Below are 16,487 nucleotides of genomic sequence, written 5' to 3' on the forward strand. Positions count from 1 at the left end.
TTCAGCGTATGCTCTGGGTGTAAAAGCTTAGGTTGGAGTAAGCCGGTACTGCACCAGCAAACCGAATAAGGGTGGTAAAGGTGGAGTATGCCTTTTTAATTGTTATGGTAGCATCCAAAATGAATATATTGTTAAATCTGCCCCTTGGGTAGAAGTTAGCACATACTTGATGCTGTCTTTTATGTACATTAATGATTGTGTAACCCCTAAGCAATTGCAGATGCTGCGTATTTGAATTTTTTTGTTTTAGAAATGTCACTTTGAATTGTATATCTTGCTTAGTTGCATGAAGTTTTTGTAGAAGGTTCTGTTTGCTATGCTTTTCTTGATCTTTTTGTACCATATAGATCGCAATTCTCACTGTGTGACAGGGTTTAAAGGTTAATTAATTCCTCTGAAAATTGGTTATACCTTGATCATTCTTTTAATCACAATTAGGATTAAGGGCTTAGATATTCTTGTGATGTAGTCTAAGGTATGCTTTTCTTCTTCAAGGCACTTTGCTAACAACCAATCCATCTTCACAGAAACTCTGCTTTAGTGTCCCTAGTTTTTAGATGTGATAAAAGTGACAGGTTATATGACATACCCAAAGTCAGGAAGAAAGTATTGTTCTGAGGACTGGCACCAGTATTTCATGACTCACAGTGCTGGGCCAAAATTATTTCAGGTGATTTGGCTCCAATTTTATGTGTCTCATTTTTAGTTACACACAATACACATCTAAGCAAACACTACACAAGCTTCTTAGAGAAAAATAGCTTTCTTTTGCTTTTGGTGGGCAACCATTTAAAGGATTAAAGCACATTGAAAATACTTAGTTGAATAGATTACTGGTAAATTATTATTTTTTTTAAATGAACTACTTAAAACAACCACTGACATAACTAGAAGGTTAATAATCTCTAAGGTATTGCCCTGGTTTATAGATACTGCTTTTGGAGCAATAAATTTTAACCTTTGAACATGTGCTTCTGCAAATAAAATCCAGCCTTATTTTGTGTACTTAACGACTTCTGATTGGAAACACATAGCAACCTGTAGCAAGCATGCTTTCAGCAAACTGGAACAGAAATGAGGCAGATCTTCAAAGTGGTCACTTATCTTCCTCAATAACTCTTCTACATGTAAACAAGATAAAACAGGTCATTTTGCCAGATCCCACTCTTTGAATGATGCTTAAATAATTTTAAAGAGAAAGAAGTTGTGTTCAGATAGATTTCTTTTCTTATAGTTCTTTCTTGAAGGACTCTTTCCTTTTCCTTTTTGAAATTCTAATACAAAATTGAACTATGTTGTGGAAATGCGATTAAAATAAGTAGCTATGAACCTGATCCTGCAAAACCATGGGGCCAGGTTAGCTAGAACTAGGTCCTAAATTATTGTGTATCAGTACAAAACACAAAGTTTCCCCTCTGTATTCTTACCTTTTGAAAGTCTAAATCTGGAATTCTTTATTGTTTTTTTTCTGCAGTATGCAAGCGTAATTCTGTTTAGTTGGCCAATGTAAGAATACTTTTCTTGCTGAACTTTTTTCAGTCTCTTTTTAAAAATATGTATGTATGTGTATGTCTGTGTGTATGAGCCATATGTAAAATCTCTCTAGCATTTTCCTCTATAGACAGAATGGCTGTTCTGTGTATTTCCAATGGATTCCTCTTTTGGGCATAGCCAATGGGTGTCTCTTTTAGTAGACCACTGTTTTGGTTTGGTTGCCATGCTCATCAATATGGATAGTTAAATCACTTTTGTTCCCACGTACTGTTTATCAAGTTCTGCTTTTCATAATATGTGGAAATCAGTAGGAGTCTTTCTGTTGCTGAACTTTGAATTGCAGTTTCTTCATCTCATCTGTATTACCTATGCAAAGCCTCAAACTGCTGTTGCCAGTGAATGGAGCAGCATTGTGAAAGGAAAAAAGTTGGAATTTTACAATGTAGATATATGTCCATTTAAAGTTGAAATTTACTCTTATTTAGTGCTGTCCTCACAACCATAAAGTGATAAATAAAATTAAGAAATAGTAAAACCAGCCAGCTCCCTGAACCATCCTGGTCTTACCATTCTCATCTACTTTTTGTAAGCTTTTTTACCATCACCCTGCTTTTAAACTTGATATTATAATTCAATGAAAATCTTAATGTTCACTTGCTATAGTAGCTGATACCACATTGAAAAATTATTATGAAAAAAGTCATTTATTTTAATGGGTTTTATATACAAAGTAATTTCACATTACCAACATTTTGATGATCTAATAGTACTATTTGTTATAATTAAGGAAAAAACCCCAAGAATGTAGTGCCTAAATGACTTAATGCTCCTAAGTCTTATTTGCAACAGTGACAGAGAGATTTAGGAGGACACCTTGATGAAAATTAGAGAGGATAGGCATCCTAAATTTCTAAACTGCTTTTGACAATGAGAGTATAAATTCCCAAATCACTTGCATGCTTTAAAAATTTTCCCTTTGCAGACAAAATTATGCACGTGCAATTGGTAGTCATATTAGTAAGTATCCAGATTATTCTTAAGTACTGATTACCTACAAATTCTGCTTAGTATGGAAGAGATCAGCACTTCAGGAATTGAGACTCACTTTAAAAATGCTGAGAGCTTACATTTAAGTGAAATGTTTGTTTACTTTGTCTTCCATTAATTTGTCTTCTCAGATTTTTTTAGTGTCACAATAGCTCTGAAAACTGGACCGAATTTAAAATTAGTTGAATGCAATTATTTAATCTTTATCCATGAGCTATACTGTCTCATGAAATGCAGTCACTTTTTAAGAAAACCTACGCTTTTTAAAAGGATTCCCCCCTCCTTTGCTCTTTCTTTTAGGATACAAAATGAGTCTGTCATGACTTTTCTTGTATCAAAAATGAACTTGGGCCAAGATTCTCAATTCCAGAATGCTTTTGAAACATTTATGGTAAGATTGAAGAGTGCATGTTTATATCAGTGTATGGAGCATTGGTAATCATACCTGTCAAAACCCAAAAATTCCACAAAGGTCATTCCTGACGTTTGCCCTTAACATGTAGTGAGTGCAACCATCATGACCCAGGCTTTCTATCAAGTAGGTCAAAACTTATAAGCCAGGTTTTCATTTATCAAGATCCATGTGTAAAGTCTGTGAAAGTGAGATTAGTACATGGAACCTGTGTGAACATCAAAGGAGAAGGAATATGCTTTTGACCTAGGGGCGAGGGACAGACAGAGCACTTGCCTACAGCTGCTGTTACTGCCTCAGCAATGTGGTATTGCCTGTGGCCCATTTTGTGCCTTTTTTTTTTTTATTTGTCTGCAGCGTACTGTAAACAAATGGACATATCTGGTCCTCAGCTCTCCTCCCTCCCAGTGTCTACCCACCTGCCGCATGGCTGGAGGGATGCTTGCCCTTGTGGCACAGACTCAGCATGGCATCCTCTTGCAGAGGGTCTCTGCAACTAGGACTCCTGGCACGCAGCAGTTCCATTGCCCTTGGGAACTTGCACTATCCTGCAGACCTGGCAAGTGGCTCTTGGTTTACTGTACTTGAAACTCATGTGCACAAAACTGTGTCATGCTGGGGACTCCTGCAAAACAGCTACAGCTGTCCTCTGTCTTTCATACTGTAGTGCTCCATGTACTGCTGCTAGTTTATAGTGTTCGTTACGCAGTAGCTCTTCAGGCAGCCTTATTGAGAGGCTACTACCTGCGGCAGGTTCCCGTTGTGCTGCAAACCATTCATGGGAAGTGGGGGTGGAGGAGGTGGAGGTGGGAATAAGGAACTGGGCATTTCTGAATGAGTCTGTTGGTCAGGAACTGGCATCGGGCTCACTGAGCCAGAGTCACTCTGCATAGAGCCAAGATTGCTGCCATCAAAATGAGTCATTTTCTTCTTCATTAATTTTCTTTCTTTGGCTCTGCGATTCTGGAACCAGATTTTCACCTGCAGAAGAGTAGAGGAAATTGTTTTTCAGTTGTTAATAGAATGCATTGTGGTCCTTTTATGTATATAGTCTAGGGTCACAGGTGAAAAAACTGCATGAGGACCAGTGAGAAAGGCAATGGCAAACTAAGGCAACAGAGCTGTTGGCTTGTTTTTCATACAGGTAATCTTTCCTATCTGGTAATAAAATATTTATTCATAGCTTGATAAAGGGCTTTATAATTTTTTTATTATTATTTTTTAGGACTTATTTCTTTATGGAATGAGCTTTGCTTTTTATTTTTGTACAAAATCTAACAGAACAGTGTCTCACGTCGTGGTGATGGCCAAAAGAATCTAAGAGTATCTTTACATTGAAAACTATATGCCCTAGTCAGAGCAAGTCAAAACCTGTTACTGGCCTATACACTGAGGCACAAAAGCTTTCCTGTTTGGGTGCTGCACATTAATTGGTTAGCTCCAATGTGTATGCCAGTGGAAATACACTTCTGTGCAGAATTTCACCAGTGCACTTCTCTTGGTACACAACATTACTTCAAGATATTGAATAAGCAGTGCCTTAATAGCTATGTGCCTTTTAGTGCATTCATAGATAGAGCCAGAATCTGCTGTTGCCTCCCACACAGTCCACTGCTTTACACCATAGTCATTGCTCTGTCACAGATGTGCAGTCATCTTTGAGAAGAAATGAAGCAACTATTGAAGAGTATATGGTTTTTGATTAGGATGGAACCAGTGAGGACATGAAGTTGATGAGTAATGGTCAATTGAAAATACAGCACAACCTGTTGAGGTGTGAAAGGGTGAATGTTCTGTGGCACCTGAAATGTCTTTGGACGTCAATCCCCATTGTTGGATTTAAGGCAGTGCATACCAGCTATTTATCCTTGGAAGTGTCTCTGTATTATATCTAGTCAGTGTAATAATTAAGCTACCTTATTCAGATACGTTGTGTTTTCTTGTTGGTGTTCATATGGCAAAGGAAACATTTTTGTCACCATTTTCTATTATAACCCAAAGAAAAATCAGTGGTTTGCTGAGAAATACTGATTTGTTTGGTTATCCTTTGCTAGAAGGTAGAAAAGGAAAGAGGATGATGATCAGAAAGGAGGTAAAACAGTAAGAGGTGATAACATCTGTGGCTACTAGGTTGTGTTTTAAAAGAAAACCACTGGTGAATTCCCACAAAACATCTCAAGGAGTCTATGTGACCATCTCTGTGTACTTATCCTTGAGGCAGCATTATTCCCATTTTACAACTGAAGAATTCTGATACGCGCAAAGCTTGTGGAAATTTGAACTCAGTCTCCTAAGTCCTTGAGACACTTGACAGTTCATTTTGTTGCCAGTTGGTGGAATATAATTTCAGTACCAAATTATATGTTCCATTAAACCAGTCTCAAATACTCTCCTATCGCTTGCATTCTGGTTGTGCTGAGGTAATCTAGTTTCACCCGTGCATTTGCCAAAATGAATAAAAAGATGAAACACTAAAAACCAAACTAACATCTGTTTCAGAATTACCCTCTGGCTTTGGTGTTCTTATCTGCCTTTGAATTTAGTTTTTTGTTCTGGTTTGTTATTAAACTGGGGGTGCAGATTTGCAGCAGTGATCCAGAGAGAATTTTAGTACGCAATTCAAGGTCATATGCCAATTATCAAATAACTACAAGCAAATAAAGAGCTGTAATTTTATACTAAAAGCTAATGTGGTCAATTGCATCTGTCTGACTTGTTCTTCCCCTGTTGACTGCCTTTAAATATTTTTCCCCACTGTTCAGTTGTTGTGCTGTTCCCCTGAAGTCTAATTTTCTCTCTTCTTTCTTGTCCTTGTCAACTTCTTTATTTCTGTATCCTTCCTATATTAGCAGTGCTTTGTTTTGCCTTTCTTTTTCTTCATTAGATCTTACATCTTTCCTTCCTTGTTTAAACCATTTTTCTTTGTCCTGTTGTCTTCAGATATTCCTTCCAGTGTCCTGGATGGGATTTTGGCATAGCTAGGAAAAAAGCTTTTCCAGTAAATCATTTCACGTTTTAGGCTGAATGCAGTGGAACTCGGGATAGAACAGTGTGTGTTCAGATGTATTTATTCAATGGAGTTATTTAATTTGTATGAAAGGGTAGTAGTGGAAGTATAGATCAGGTATTTCTTTCTTAATCTTACATTTTCAAAAGTGTCTTCAGAGATGGAGGCTTTATGCACTAGAATTAATTTTCTTTATGACATATATTGATGATGAAGAGCAGTAAATTCTTGCCATGTTTCCCCAATATATGTCAAAGAAATTTATTGTGTCTTGCTTTGTATCACCAATTCAGATATACTAACAAAAAGGTTTACTGGGTTTTATCACTGAACAGGAAGCTGCAAGTAAATGTTGTTGGTTGTTTACAGAAGAAGGGTCGTAATTTTTAATTTTTGCATAATTAAGTTATTAAGCTTTTAAGAGCCAGCAAAAAGGCACATAGTGTATTTTTTTATATACAGTTGAAATAATTCTAATTTTCAAGTGACTTGCATTCAACAGCAGATTGAGAAATATTTGCAAAATGGGTATTTGCTTCTCCATTTCTATAAGCTCTTCCAGTGTGTGCTGTGTAAGACAAGTTCAAATTGGATGAACAGTGAATCTATCAGATTAACAGCAGAACTATCCCTGCTCAGTAAGCCCATAACCCGATGGTGAATCAGGCATAATCTTCAATGAATGATACTGTATCATAACTGACTGAGAAAACAGTGCTGTGATGGTTTGCAAATGGAAAAGGCAGCAAATGAACGCATTGTCTCCTGAAATCTATTCAGGGAAATCATTCAGTAAAGTTTTTAATTTTCTGTTTTGCTGCTTGCTTCAGAGTACTGCATGAAGAAACTCCCAAGTAAAATGGGACGAAACATATGCCCAGCCCATGTTATGAATGTCTTTGTGGGAGGTCTGGCTTGGCATCCTGTCTCGGTTGTTTGCATGACCCGGCTGAAGTGCTTGAGAGCCAGAGGCCACGTACCTGCTTTGCTTTGGTGTAGGGGGTGGCACAGGTGTTGCAATTACATGACTGAGGAACTGAAGAACGTGGCACAGAGTGGTTCCAGAGCAAATTGTATATACCTTCTGAGCAGAAACGATTGTGTTTTGGTTTACGTTGTGGAAATAGAAGTGGAATTTGGAGAGGGTGGGAGGAAATAAGAGCAGGAGAAAGGAGTAAGAGGTATGTAGGAAATCTTTAACAAAAGGTAAAAGGCAGCCAAAGAAACAAATACCTTCAGGTGTCCTGAAAATACTTGAGCTCATCACTTTCATTCTCTGCTAAGACTGACCTTGTTGAAATTTGTTATAGAATTCCCATTGACTTCAGCAAACCAGAACTTCCACTTCAGAAATTTTGGCAAAAGCTTCTCCCTGCTACCACTACCCAAGTAAAATGGAGAGAAATCTGGGCAGGATTTTGTTGATATTTTTAAACTCTTGTTTCTCAGAACAGGACTGTAAGTAAGACTGGTGTTTGATTTTTCAACACTGGTGTGTTGTTGCACAGCTGAAGTAATGCTGATGGGATATCTAGAAGTAAACGCGAAGAAGGCTGTCAGGCCATTCAGTGGATAGTTTGAGTTCCTACGCTGCAAAGGGAACCCAGTTGCATTGTTTGGTTATTAGAGGCAGTAGCATTTCTGTGTTCTTAACCAGTATGGTTATCTCCTCATCAGCAATAAGAAATTCAAAGGCAATCCTGAATGGGTGATCCATACTCTACCTGTCTCTCGGAAAGTCTTAGGTTTGCAGCAAGTTCAGACTTCCTCCTGATTGTAATGTATCTGTTGTAATGAAATTCCTTCTCTAATTCTAATCTCTGATGATCTGTGTAAACCACTCGGTACTTCTCTCTTGTTCTTGTTTTACCTGTTTTGAAAGAAGAACACATTGCTTCAAGCTAGAATTTTTTTAACTTTAGTAACACAAAATATCTGGCTTTACATTTGAAAATAAGTTTGTGGGTATTTTAGGCCTGATTCTCTATGCACTTACCCAGAGTTAACTCCCTTGACTCAGTCTTAATTTACAACACAAGAGGTTCATACCATCAGATTTTGGGTTTGCTCCTTAAAAGATAAACCACTTCTCATTTTTTTTATCACCCTTGTGTTATCATTTGGGAAAAGGAAGGTGTTCTTGTTAAGAACAAGGAGCCAGGAAACCTGGGTTGTGTTCTCAACTCTGATGCAATCTTCCTGCCTGGAGTTGAATTGCTCTTGTTCCTCTGTCCCTAAAGCTGATGCACTACTACCTGCTTCAGAGGGAAATTGTGGAGGATATCGTACTGCATAGAAAACACTGAGAGCTTTCAAGGTTCCTCACTTCTTGTTGCTAGAAAAATTAATACAATGTTGTGATTGTTACTGCAGTTCGGAGGTTGTGTTTTTCCTTCAAGTCTGGCAGTCTATCCATGACTTGACAATAGCACAGGGAATAGTAATGTAGATTCTCAGATGACAGTTAATAAAAAAGAGAAAAAGAAAGCAATGATACTTTACAAAGGACATTGAACAACGATAGAACTAGAGCATCTGTTCTTTTGCAAGCAGTACTGCTGCATCCTTTCAGCTGTGGGTACAGCTGACTGAAGCAGACATGGCTCAGCCGTATCCAGATCGTTAAAAGGTAATGGCAAATTACATGAGCCAGTGAACGCAGATGTAAGGAGCTGAAATTTAATGGATTCCATACAGGATCATTTTTGAGGACAGAATGTGTTGGCAGCAGTAAAAGAGAATTGAGAATGATAAAGGCTGCTGATGCTTCCTTTCTCACCCACCTTTCCTCTGTTAATGTTCATGTTAGGCAATCAATATATTGGAGAACAATATCTGCTTAAAACCAAGGCCCTGAGCCCTAGCCTAAGGTCTTCCTACATTTTTGAAAGATTGGATCATTTTTGTGTTGAGACCACTGTTAACATGTTTGCTAACCACAGTCTTAATTTTTTTTTTGTGCTTCCATGTCTGTCTATATTTATATGGACACTTCTTCAGTTCTATATATTTAGACTGTAAGTTTCCTAGGACGGGGAATGTATTCTTGGTTGGTTTTTTTCCCAGTGTGTTCCACTGTGGTACTATAAGCTGTGAATCTTCGTGTCCTTAGCAGTCACTATAGTAGAACAGCCCCCTTAGATTCAGGTTCTCTCAGATAATGCATAAAACTCGAGCCATATTGTGGCTTGCTGCCTGTAACAGTCTGCTGTTGCTGCAGATGTAGCTAAGCTTCATTGAACAGCTCGTGTTTGCTCACAGATCTTTTCCTGAGAAGATTGTATTGATGCCTAACTCTTTGAAGAGTTTGACAACTTCATAACAGCAGTTAATTTTGAATGGAGAGGACTGAAGCAGATTTTCAGGCACTGAGTTGGTAAAATTTGTCTCAGAGTAGATCACCACAGCATACCACCCCACAGCAAGCAGCTTCCCCTTTGCAGGAGAGAATAGCGGGAGGTTTCATGTATCAGTGGTGTAAAAGGCCTGATTTCTCCTCAGCCCCTCCTTCCAGCTCCCTTTGTTTTTGAAGTTTAAGTAGTACCCAAAGATCAGAATTCAGGGTACGGAACTATAGCAGAATCTTGAAGTAATTAATCTCTTAATTCATTATTAGGTTTCACGGGTTAATATTTTTTCCCCATCTGTGGAGGGAGATGTGATGTCTCTGTTTTAATAGCCTTCCACTTGCTGTATGCACTATATGGTAATGGTTTGACAGCCGTATCGCCTTTTTTTCTTCCAGCCTTTGACAGTCAGTACTTTGCTACTTGTAAGAATTTTTGGTTTGCTTTAGAATGTTCTTCAGGCTCTGATCCTTTTTGTGCTGTTTGTATAGATCCTAGGTACAGAGTCGTTTAGTGCTGGAAGGCCTGGTCAGTGCAATGCTGTAAACAAATACTATTACATCTTTGGTTGTGGATAGTAACTGGTTTGCCCTACGTGACAGAGTTTCTCTAGGACCGTTCCCAGGCTTGTAGAACAAGGTTTACATCAGAATTTGATCTTTCAGCTTCAGTGCTCCATGGTGTTCAACCCTGGGAAAGCACTATGCATTAATAGTGTGTTTACAATGCTAAGGGCATTTTCTAACTGTCTTGAGGCCATCAGCCTGTTTACTTACCCATCTTCCCTATTGAAATGTTCTATGTGCAGGCTTGTGTTTGTTCCTTGTGCAATTCCTGTTCAATCCGTGCAGCCAAACCCACTTTGACTCAAATCTGTTAGCTTTCCTGTGAATGTTGGGCTGTGCTGGGCTTGGCTGGGGTAGGTACATAGGACATGCTCATTTCAGTAGCATTTTTATCATTGTGAAACTGTAGTGAAAGCAGAATTAGCCCAATTATGTTTACACTGATAATCAAGTGAAAAGTGCTGTTAATTTTACAACATTATGGTAAGAATCTTAGAGTCTCCAAAGAACAGCAGTTACCCAGTTCAGTCCACATAAATACTAGGGCATTTGTTTTCATTCATTCAAAGTGTAAATTGTTTGTTTAACATATGGTCACCTGTGGTGCTTTAATGCCTCACTTGATATTTTTTAACTTTTGATCTCTCTAGCTGGTGGCTTGGTTAGGTTTTTCTTTCTTTTAAATGAGAATTTGGGGTCATTCTATGGGATAAAATCTTTAAAATGTCTTCTTAGTCTCCTTTGTGTTGTTAAGATGGAGCACTCAAAAGAGCAACAAAGTGATCTTATCTTGGACTCTATTCTCATTCAGAAGCCATAGACAATTATCTATCGCCAAAACAGGGCAGTAAACGTCAAGATAAACCTTCCTGTTTCTGGTTTTAAGTGCTTAAACCCTTATTATCTGAGTAGGAGAGTGCTGGGGTTTTTTGCTTTTTAAACTCAAGAAGAAATTAAATGTATGTGGAAACCAGAATTTTCTTCCATAAAATCTTTTCTCTATATATGAGTAGCTTTCAGTTTATTTTTAGTAGGAATGATACTATCTGGCTTCTTTTTGAAGGAAGATTGGGAGCTTTCACATCTGATTTCTTTCTTTAAAGTAAGTTAAGAGAATAATTTAAAAAGTAGAAAAGCAGAAGGAGAACATTTCTTTCCTAAAAGTGAACAGTGATCTGAGAAAAATTCTCTTATGAATTGTCACATAAATCTTGCCTTTAATAATTTGATATTTTTGTGCAGAGTAATACCCTCTGTGAGAACCAACAGACAATGAGAGCTGAGATCTGCCAGGGTCTTCTGAGAGGATACTTGTAGTTCTGGCAGAGTCATGACTTGGTCTTAGGCCTTTTCCTAGATGCTCGCTCGTTGATGTCAGTGAGAGTCTTCCTAATGCCTTTGTTGGATGCTGGCTTGGAATTAGTCTGCATATGGCATTTCCTTTCAAAGGCAAAGTACACTTTTATTTGCTAAAGTTAACAAACAGCAGCAGCAAAACTTATTGCTAAAGTTTGAACTTTAGCCTCTAGATTCCGTCTGTTAGATGGAATAGATTCACTCTACTGCATGCTGAGCCAAGTCTTGCAGACCTTCTACTGGTTTTATTTACAGTGATGCATTCTATTGCAAGGAGAAGTATTACCTGAGTGAAAGTGGCAGTAGGACTAATGGATTCACCCCAGAGACTGCAGAAGGATGCTCTTCACTTCTCAGACTTCTTTAGGAGATAATGGCAGAATTTAATGAAGCACTTGTTAATATTTTAATCCAATTCTTCAGTCGAACCCTACATATTTTACTCACTTAGGTGAGTGAAATTACCAACATTTAACTTTCTACAATCTTAATTAATCTTTTGTTAGTGACAGATTATAATTTTAATCAGCAATATAGTGTCAATTTTATTGGAAATGTGTTCTGTTGTGGACAGTTATATTATGGAATTGTAAGTGGTTGGAGAGCCTATTTGTAGTTGGGTGGAAGAAAAATGAAACAAAAGAGCTTTGAAGCAACTACCTTTGCAGTATGACTGCCTTTGTGTTCAGGGAGTGGATTTCCTGGGTTTAATGAGCTCCTTAAGAACAGCAAGTTTTGTCAAAAATCTATTTTGCAAATAGTGCCTATTGAAGACTGCCTTTGGAGTAACAAGAAATAAGACATTTCAGACTTGGAAAACTTTGCATGAGCTATAGTTTAACAATCCTGTTCCATCACTCCCACTCTAGCAATTTTTTGTGACTGGCCAAGTTTTGAGTTGGGGGAAGGGAACAGCTTTCCCATTGGTCATAAAATTCACAGAGCATTTCTTCTGAAGACAATAAAGCTAGGAGAAGGCCTCTTTATTTGCTGTGAAAATCATCACCCTTTCCGGCAATATAACTCCTGAAGAAAAGAGGGAGAAGGAAGAGACAAGACTGCATATCAAAGCAAAGTGAAGTGTTAAAAGGGTCTGTTGCCTCAATATGACAGATAGGCCTCAAAACCTCAGACAATGTAGGCCAGGAAAGCAAAAAAAAAAAAAAAAACCACCATCGGACCTCACAACTAGTTTACAAAGCAAAATAAATTAGCATTACAACTAGCCCTGGCCCCTTTTTCAGTGCCTCCTGTCTTAACTTTTCAGGAATATTCTTAATCTACTGAAACTGGCATTATCCATAAAATCCAGAAGCTACCTAATTTAGACAGAAGCTGTCATAATAGAGAACAGTGTTGGATTACTGTCGGATTACTTACAAAGCATTGTAATCTGGATTCCATGGTTTAACATTGTCTCAGAGGAAGTTAATGTCTGTACTTGATAACTGGAGATCAGCTTGAGTCAGCTCGAAGTTTAAAATGGCTTTCTGGCCTGAAAAAATGCTCAGTTCAAATTTGCATCTTTATGTTAGCTTAATATTAAGAGATTAGTGTTAATTTTAGAGTTTATAAAGATATGGACTGTCAGAGATCAGGCCCTGGAGGTTTTTTTTTTTTTGACACTATCTCTAAATATTTATGCACTTTCGAAGTGTAGATAAAGAAAGGGACAAATTCTCCCTAGTGTAATTTCACTGACTTAATTGAATTTCTGAAGCAAAAGTAATTTTAAATAAGTCTTGAAGATCAACATTGTGCTGCACATGATGTTCTGTGAAGCTAAATTAAAAAAAAAACAAACACCAAAAAACCAAACAAACCACACACTGCCATTATATTAGAAAATGTTACATGGATCCAATCCTGTATAGTCACAGTAATAATATCCCTGCCAGAGTCGTGGTGTGATGAGGAGGGCTATTCATTATTGCAAAGTTGGATGTATAAAGGTTTGTGAAACATGGTGAAATCCTGTGTTTATATTTTCTGCTGGGTCTTGATCATTTGTTCTTGTTATACACATTCAGATGACTCGTGGAAAAGAACAGAATAGGGTCATAAAGCTGGAACTTTTCAACAGACTTGAAGATTTTTCCCTTCTGTTGACTTCTATTTAAAATGCTAGTATTTTCAATTGTGAGTATCTTTCTGCTATTTTCTGCATTATTTTTATTATAATAAAGCTCATTGGCCAAATTCTGTCCTTCACTTTGCTAATGTAAACTTTTCTATTCAACTTCATCATACAGAAGTAATTGAATACAAAGCAGAGTAATTTTTATCACCTTTAAACAACGATTGGACAGGCTGCCCTGTGTGGATTTTGTTTGGCAGACGAACCCAACCTGCAGGAAATGTAGGTGGGTTTCTGAATGGCAAGATCCGGGGAAATCCCATTGCCAATTACTATATAAACTAAAAAGCAAGTGATTAACTGATTTTTTTTTTCCAAGTATTGTACGTTCTTTAGGCATTCAGCATTCTGCAGGAATGGCTTATTAAGAGGCTTGTTTCTCTTCCCTAGATTTGAAGGAATATAACTGCTTTCCTTCAAAGACTGGATGTTACACATTTATAGTGCATTTGGTAATGATGATATCAGCACCTATCATCATGATCAGAAAAACTGTCTTTATGTATTCAGAGTAAATTTTTATTGAACAAGAATGATAGGAGAGTTGTCATTTACAGAAAGAGTCTCTGCTTATAATTAGTTTACCTCCCGTTCAAAACTTGTTCTCTCCCTTTTTTATGGTAACGTAAGTGCAGATCTTAAGATGTACTTTCAACTTTGCGAGCAGATTCTCATTGCTGCTGGAACTGCCTGGTAGTTAACTGTTCAAACTCATTGTTTTGGGCACAGTTTTACCACAGGTGAATGTTGGCAAAACGTCTTCATGAAGGCAAAAAGTAAAGTCTACTCCTGTGTGAGTGATTGCATACCTCCATGAAAATATTGAAATAATCAGGAGGTTTGTAACTTGTTCTAAAGTAGTTATATTCTACTTTTCATCAAAGAATTTGCCTGTAATTATGCTTTGTGTGTGTGTGGAATGGCTGCCTCAAATCTGTAGTTTTTGTGGCATTGTTCCATTACAATTGCTAGTTGTTTTGGCTGTGCTTGCCCTTTCAAAGTGGGGGTTTAGAAGAGGGAACAGGAGCAGTACAAGGGTTAGAGAAGGATTTTTTTCTATTGGTATTCTTGGTTGAAAATACTTAGTGTTTCCTCCTTCAAGTGTTCTAAGTCTAAACGTGTTTCCCCCAAGAATGCAGTGACTAGGCTTGGATCCTATGTGCACGGCATTTAGGATCAAGTCCCAATTCCTCCAGTTCCAAAACTGCAGGGAGAGACCTTCAGCCAGAGAGAGGATGATGGATGAAAGCTTCAGTGAGTCTTCTGTGGGAAGTACATTCCTGTAACACTAAACCAGGATGATAGTCTTGCATTAAATACTGAGATCTTCTGGTGGTTTCAAGTAGCATAACCTCATAAACTTCACAACACCAGTTGAAGACGTGATTTTATATTGGATGTTGTTTTTAAAGTTACAGAGTAACACTTGACATAATTTCTTCTTTTGTTCCGGGTTAGTTTTGCAGATAACAGTATTAGAAGACCTGTAGGGCATGACGCAGTGGCAGAAATTTCAATAAGGTGGTTTGTTTGTCATCTGTCAGGTCATGAGGCCACAAAGCACCAATAAGAAAAGCTAACCATGAAATCTCTGGAGATGGAAATGTCATTGATTCTGGGCCTTGTTTCTGTAGCTGTTACAAGTCAGACTACTCAATGTAAGTAAACCTCAGGAAAGAATCCTGATCTTAGAGCTATACGGTTACAAGAACATTTCTTACATGCTTTCAAGAATATCTTGCAAAAATCACTTGCCTTAATGTTTCCATAGTAAATAATATTATGATTGATAACTAGTATTTTGCAATGAGTAATGAACAAATAATAAAATTGATTTGTCTGATTTCTGTTCCAATTTTTTTCCATCTTTTTTCTGAGGTTTTCCATCTTAAAGAATAGTGGCTCATATCTATTTCACGGGGAATAAGGAAAACTAATAAGTGTGATTAGATTACTCTTGCCTGTACAAAATATCTACTGAAATTTGTAAAGGTTTTGCAAAGAGACAAGAAGGGTAATGCTGAACATATGCATACAGCTTTAAGGATGTAAAAAGCAATGGATTCCATCTAAGAGAATGCTGAGGATTTTGATCATGACCCAGCAAACAGTGTTGGTACTTGCAGTTATCCTAGTCATGCATTTGAAGCCACCTGCAACACTTCCATGCTCAGAACCAAACTCACTTAAGTGTGTTGCTAGATCTGACAGTGCTGTTAGGGCAAATTTTTTAAAGTTATTTTAATTTTAGGAAAATGGGGAAAAACAAAAGTGCCCTTGCTTTTAAACAGAGAAAAAGATGAAAGAAGAAAAAGGAACCAAGTCCAATGAAGCAGATCTATTGGCATTGAGCGTTCCTGGCCTAGCAAAAAAAACCCCAAAAAAACCCAAACAAACATAGGAGGGGAAGAAGGAGCAGGAAAATTATTTCTTTGGATTTTTCCCTAAAGCGCAACCCAGTACCTGTTAAGTGAATGGCTAGGCTCCCCATAACTTCAGAGGGCCTTATGCTGGCCTATGGGTATTTGGGAAGATAGGCTCCTAAGACATGCTGATTTCTTCAATTCTTCTTGAGATGAAGGTGCTCCGTACCTTGTTGCACCATTCCAGAATGGAGAGGCTCCCAGCACCTCCTATGAGTGCTCTGACCCTTGCAGGCTTGACATTTGGTAAGTTAGAAAGCCCTAAGCATGCTTCTTAAGCAGGCAGTTAGAATGTGGTATTGTTTACTATGTATGTGTCTCTCACTGTCCCCACTATAAAAGGAACAGCCGAGACCCATCAGATCAGGTCTTTCTCTCAGAGAGACTGCAATTTAAATCCACAGGAGCTAAAGGCAGGTAGGTAAAGAAGAGAGAAGTAGTGGTTTTTTTTAGCAAGTATTCTGCCATCTGTAAATCATATAGTTTGTGAGCACTTTCATTGCCCTTGTAAGGACTACTCAAAAGTAAGCTGTGGGTTTTTTCAAGACTCTCCTCTTTGTTTTTTTTTTCTTGGATGGTATTCAGTGAAGAACAAATATTATTTTAAAAACATGAACTACTTCCCCCCCCCCCCCCCCCGCACCACACACACACACACCCTTGCCTAAAAAAAAAATCTTATTCACCCGCAATCTACT

At 37.8% G+C, this 16,487-nt stretch overlaps 1 protein-coding gene across 1 annotated transcript in view; it reads right to left on the minus strand.

The window, feature by feature from the left end:
• The window catches only part of LOC308054030 (homeobox protein CDX-1-like), a 31,394-nt gene continuing 14,907 nt past the window's right edge, over positions 1 to 16,487 (minus strand). The window contains exons 2-3 of the mRNA XM_080366162.1: positions 7,685 to 7,830; positions 1 to 3,934 (exon numbers count right to left, since the gene is read on the minus strand). Of these exons, the coding sequence (XP_080222288.1) occupies positions 3,680 to 3,934; positions 7,685 to 7,830 (401 nt within the window). The 3' untranslated portion in view covers positions 1 to 3,679. The remainder of the gene's footprint in view (positions 3,935 to 7,684; positions 7,831 to 16,487) is intronic.

The sequence above is a fragment of the Falco punctatus genome (assembly GCF_963210335.1).
Source record: "Falco punctatus genome assembly, chromosome: 15".
Classification (NCBI taxonomy): Eukaryota; Metazoa; Chordata; class Aves; order Falconiformes; family Falconidae; genus Falco; species Falco punctatus.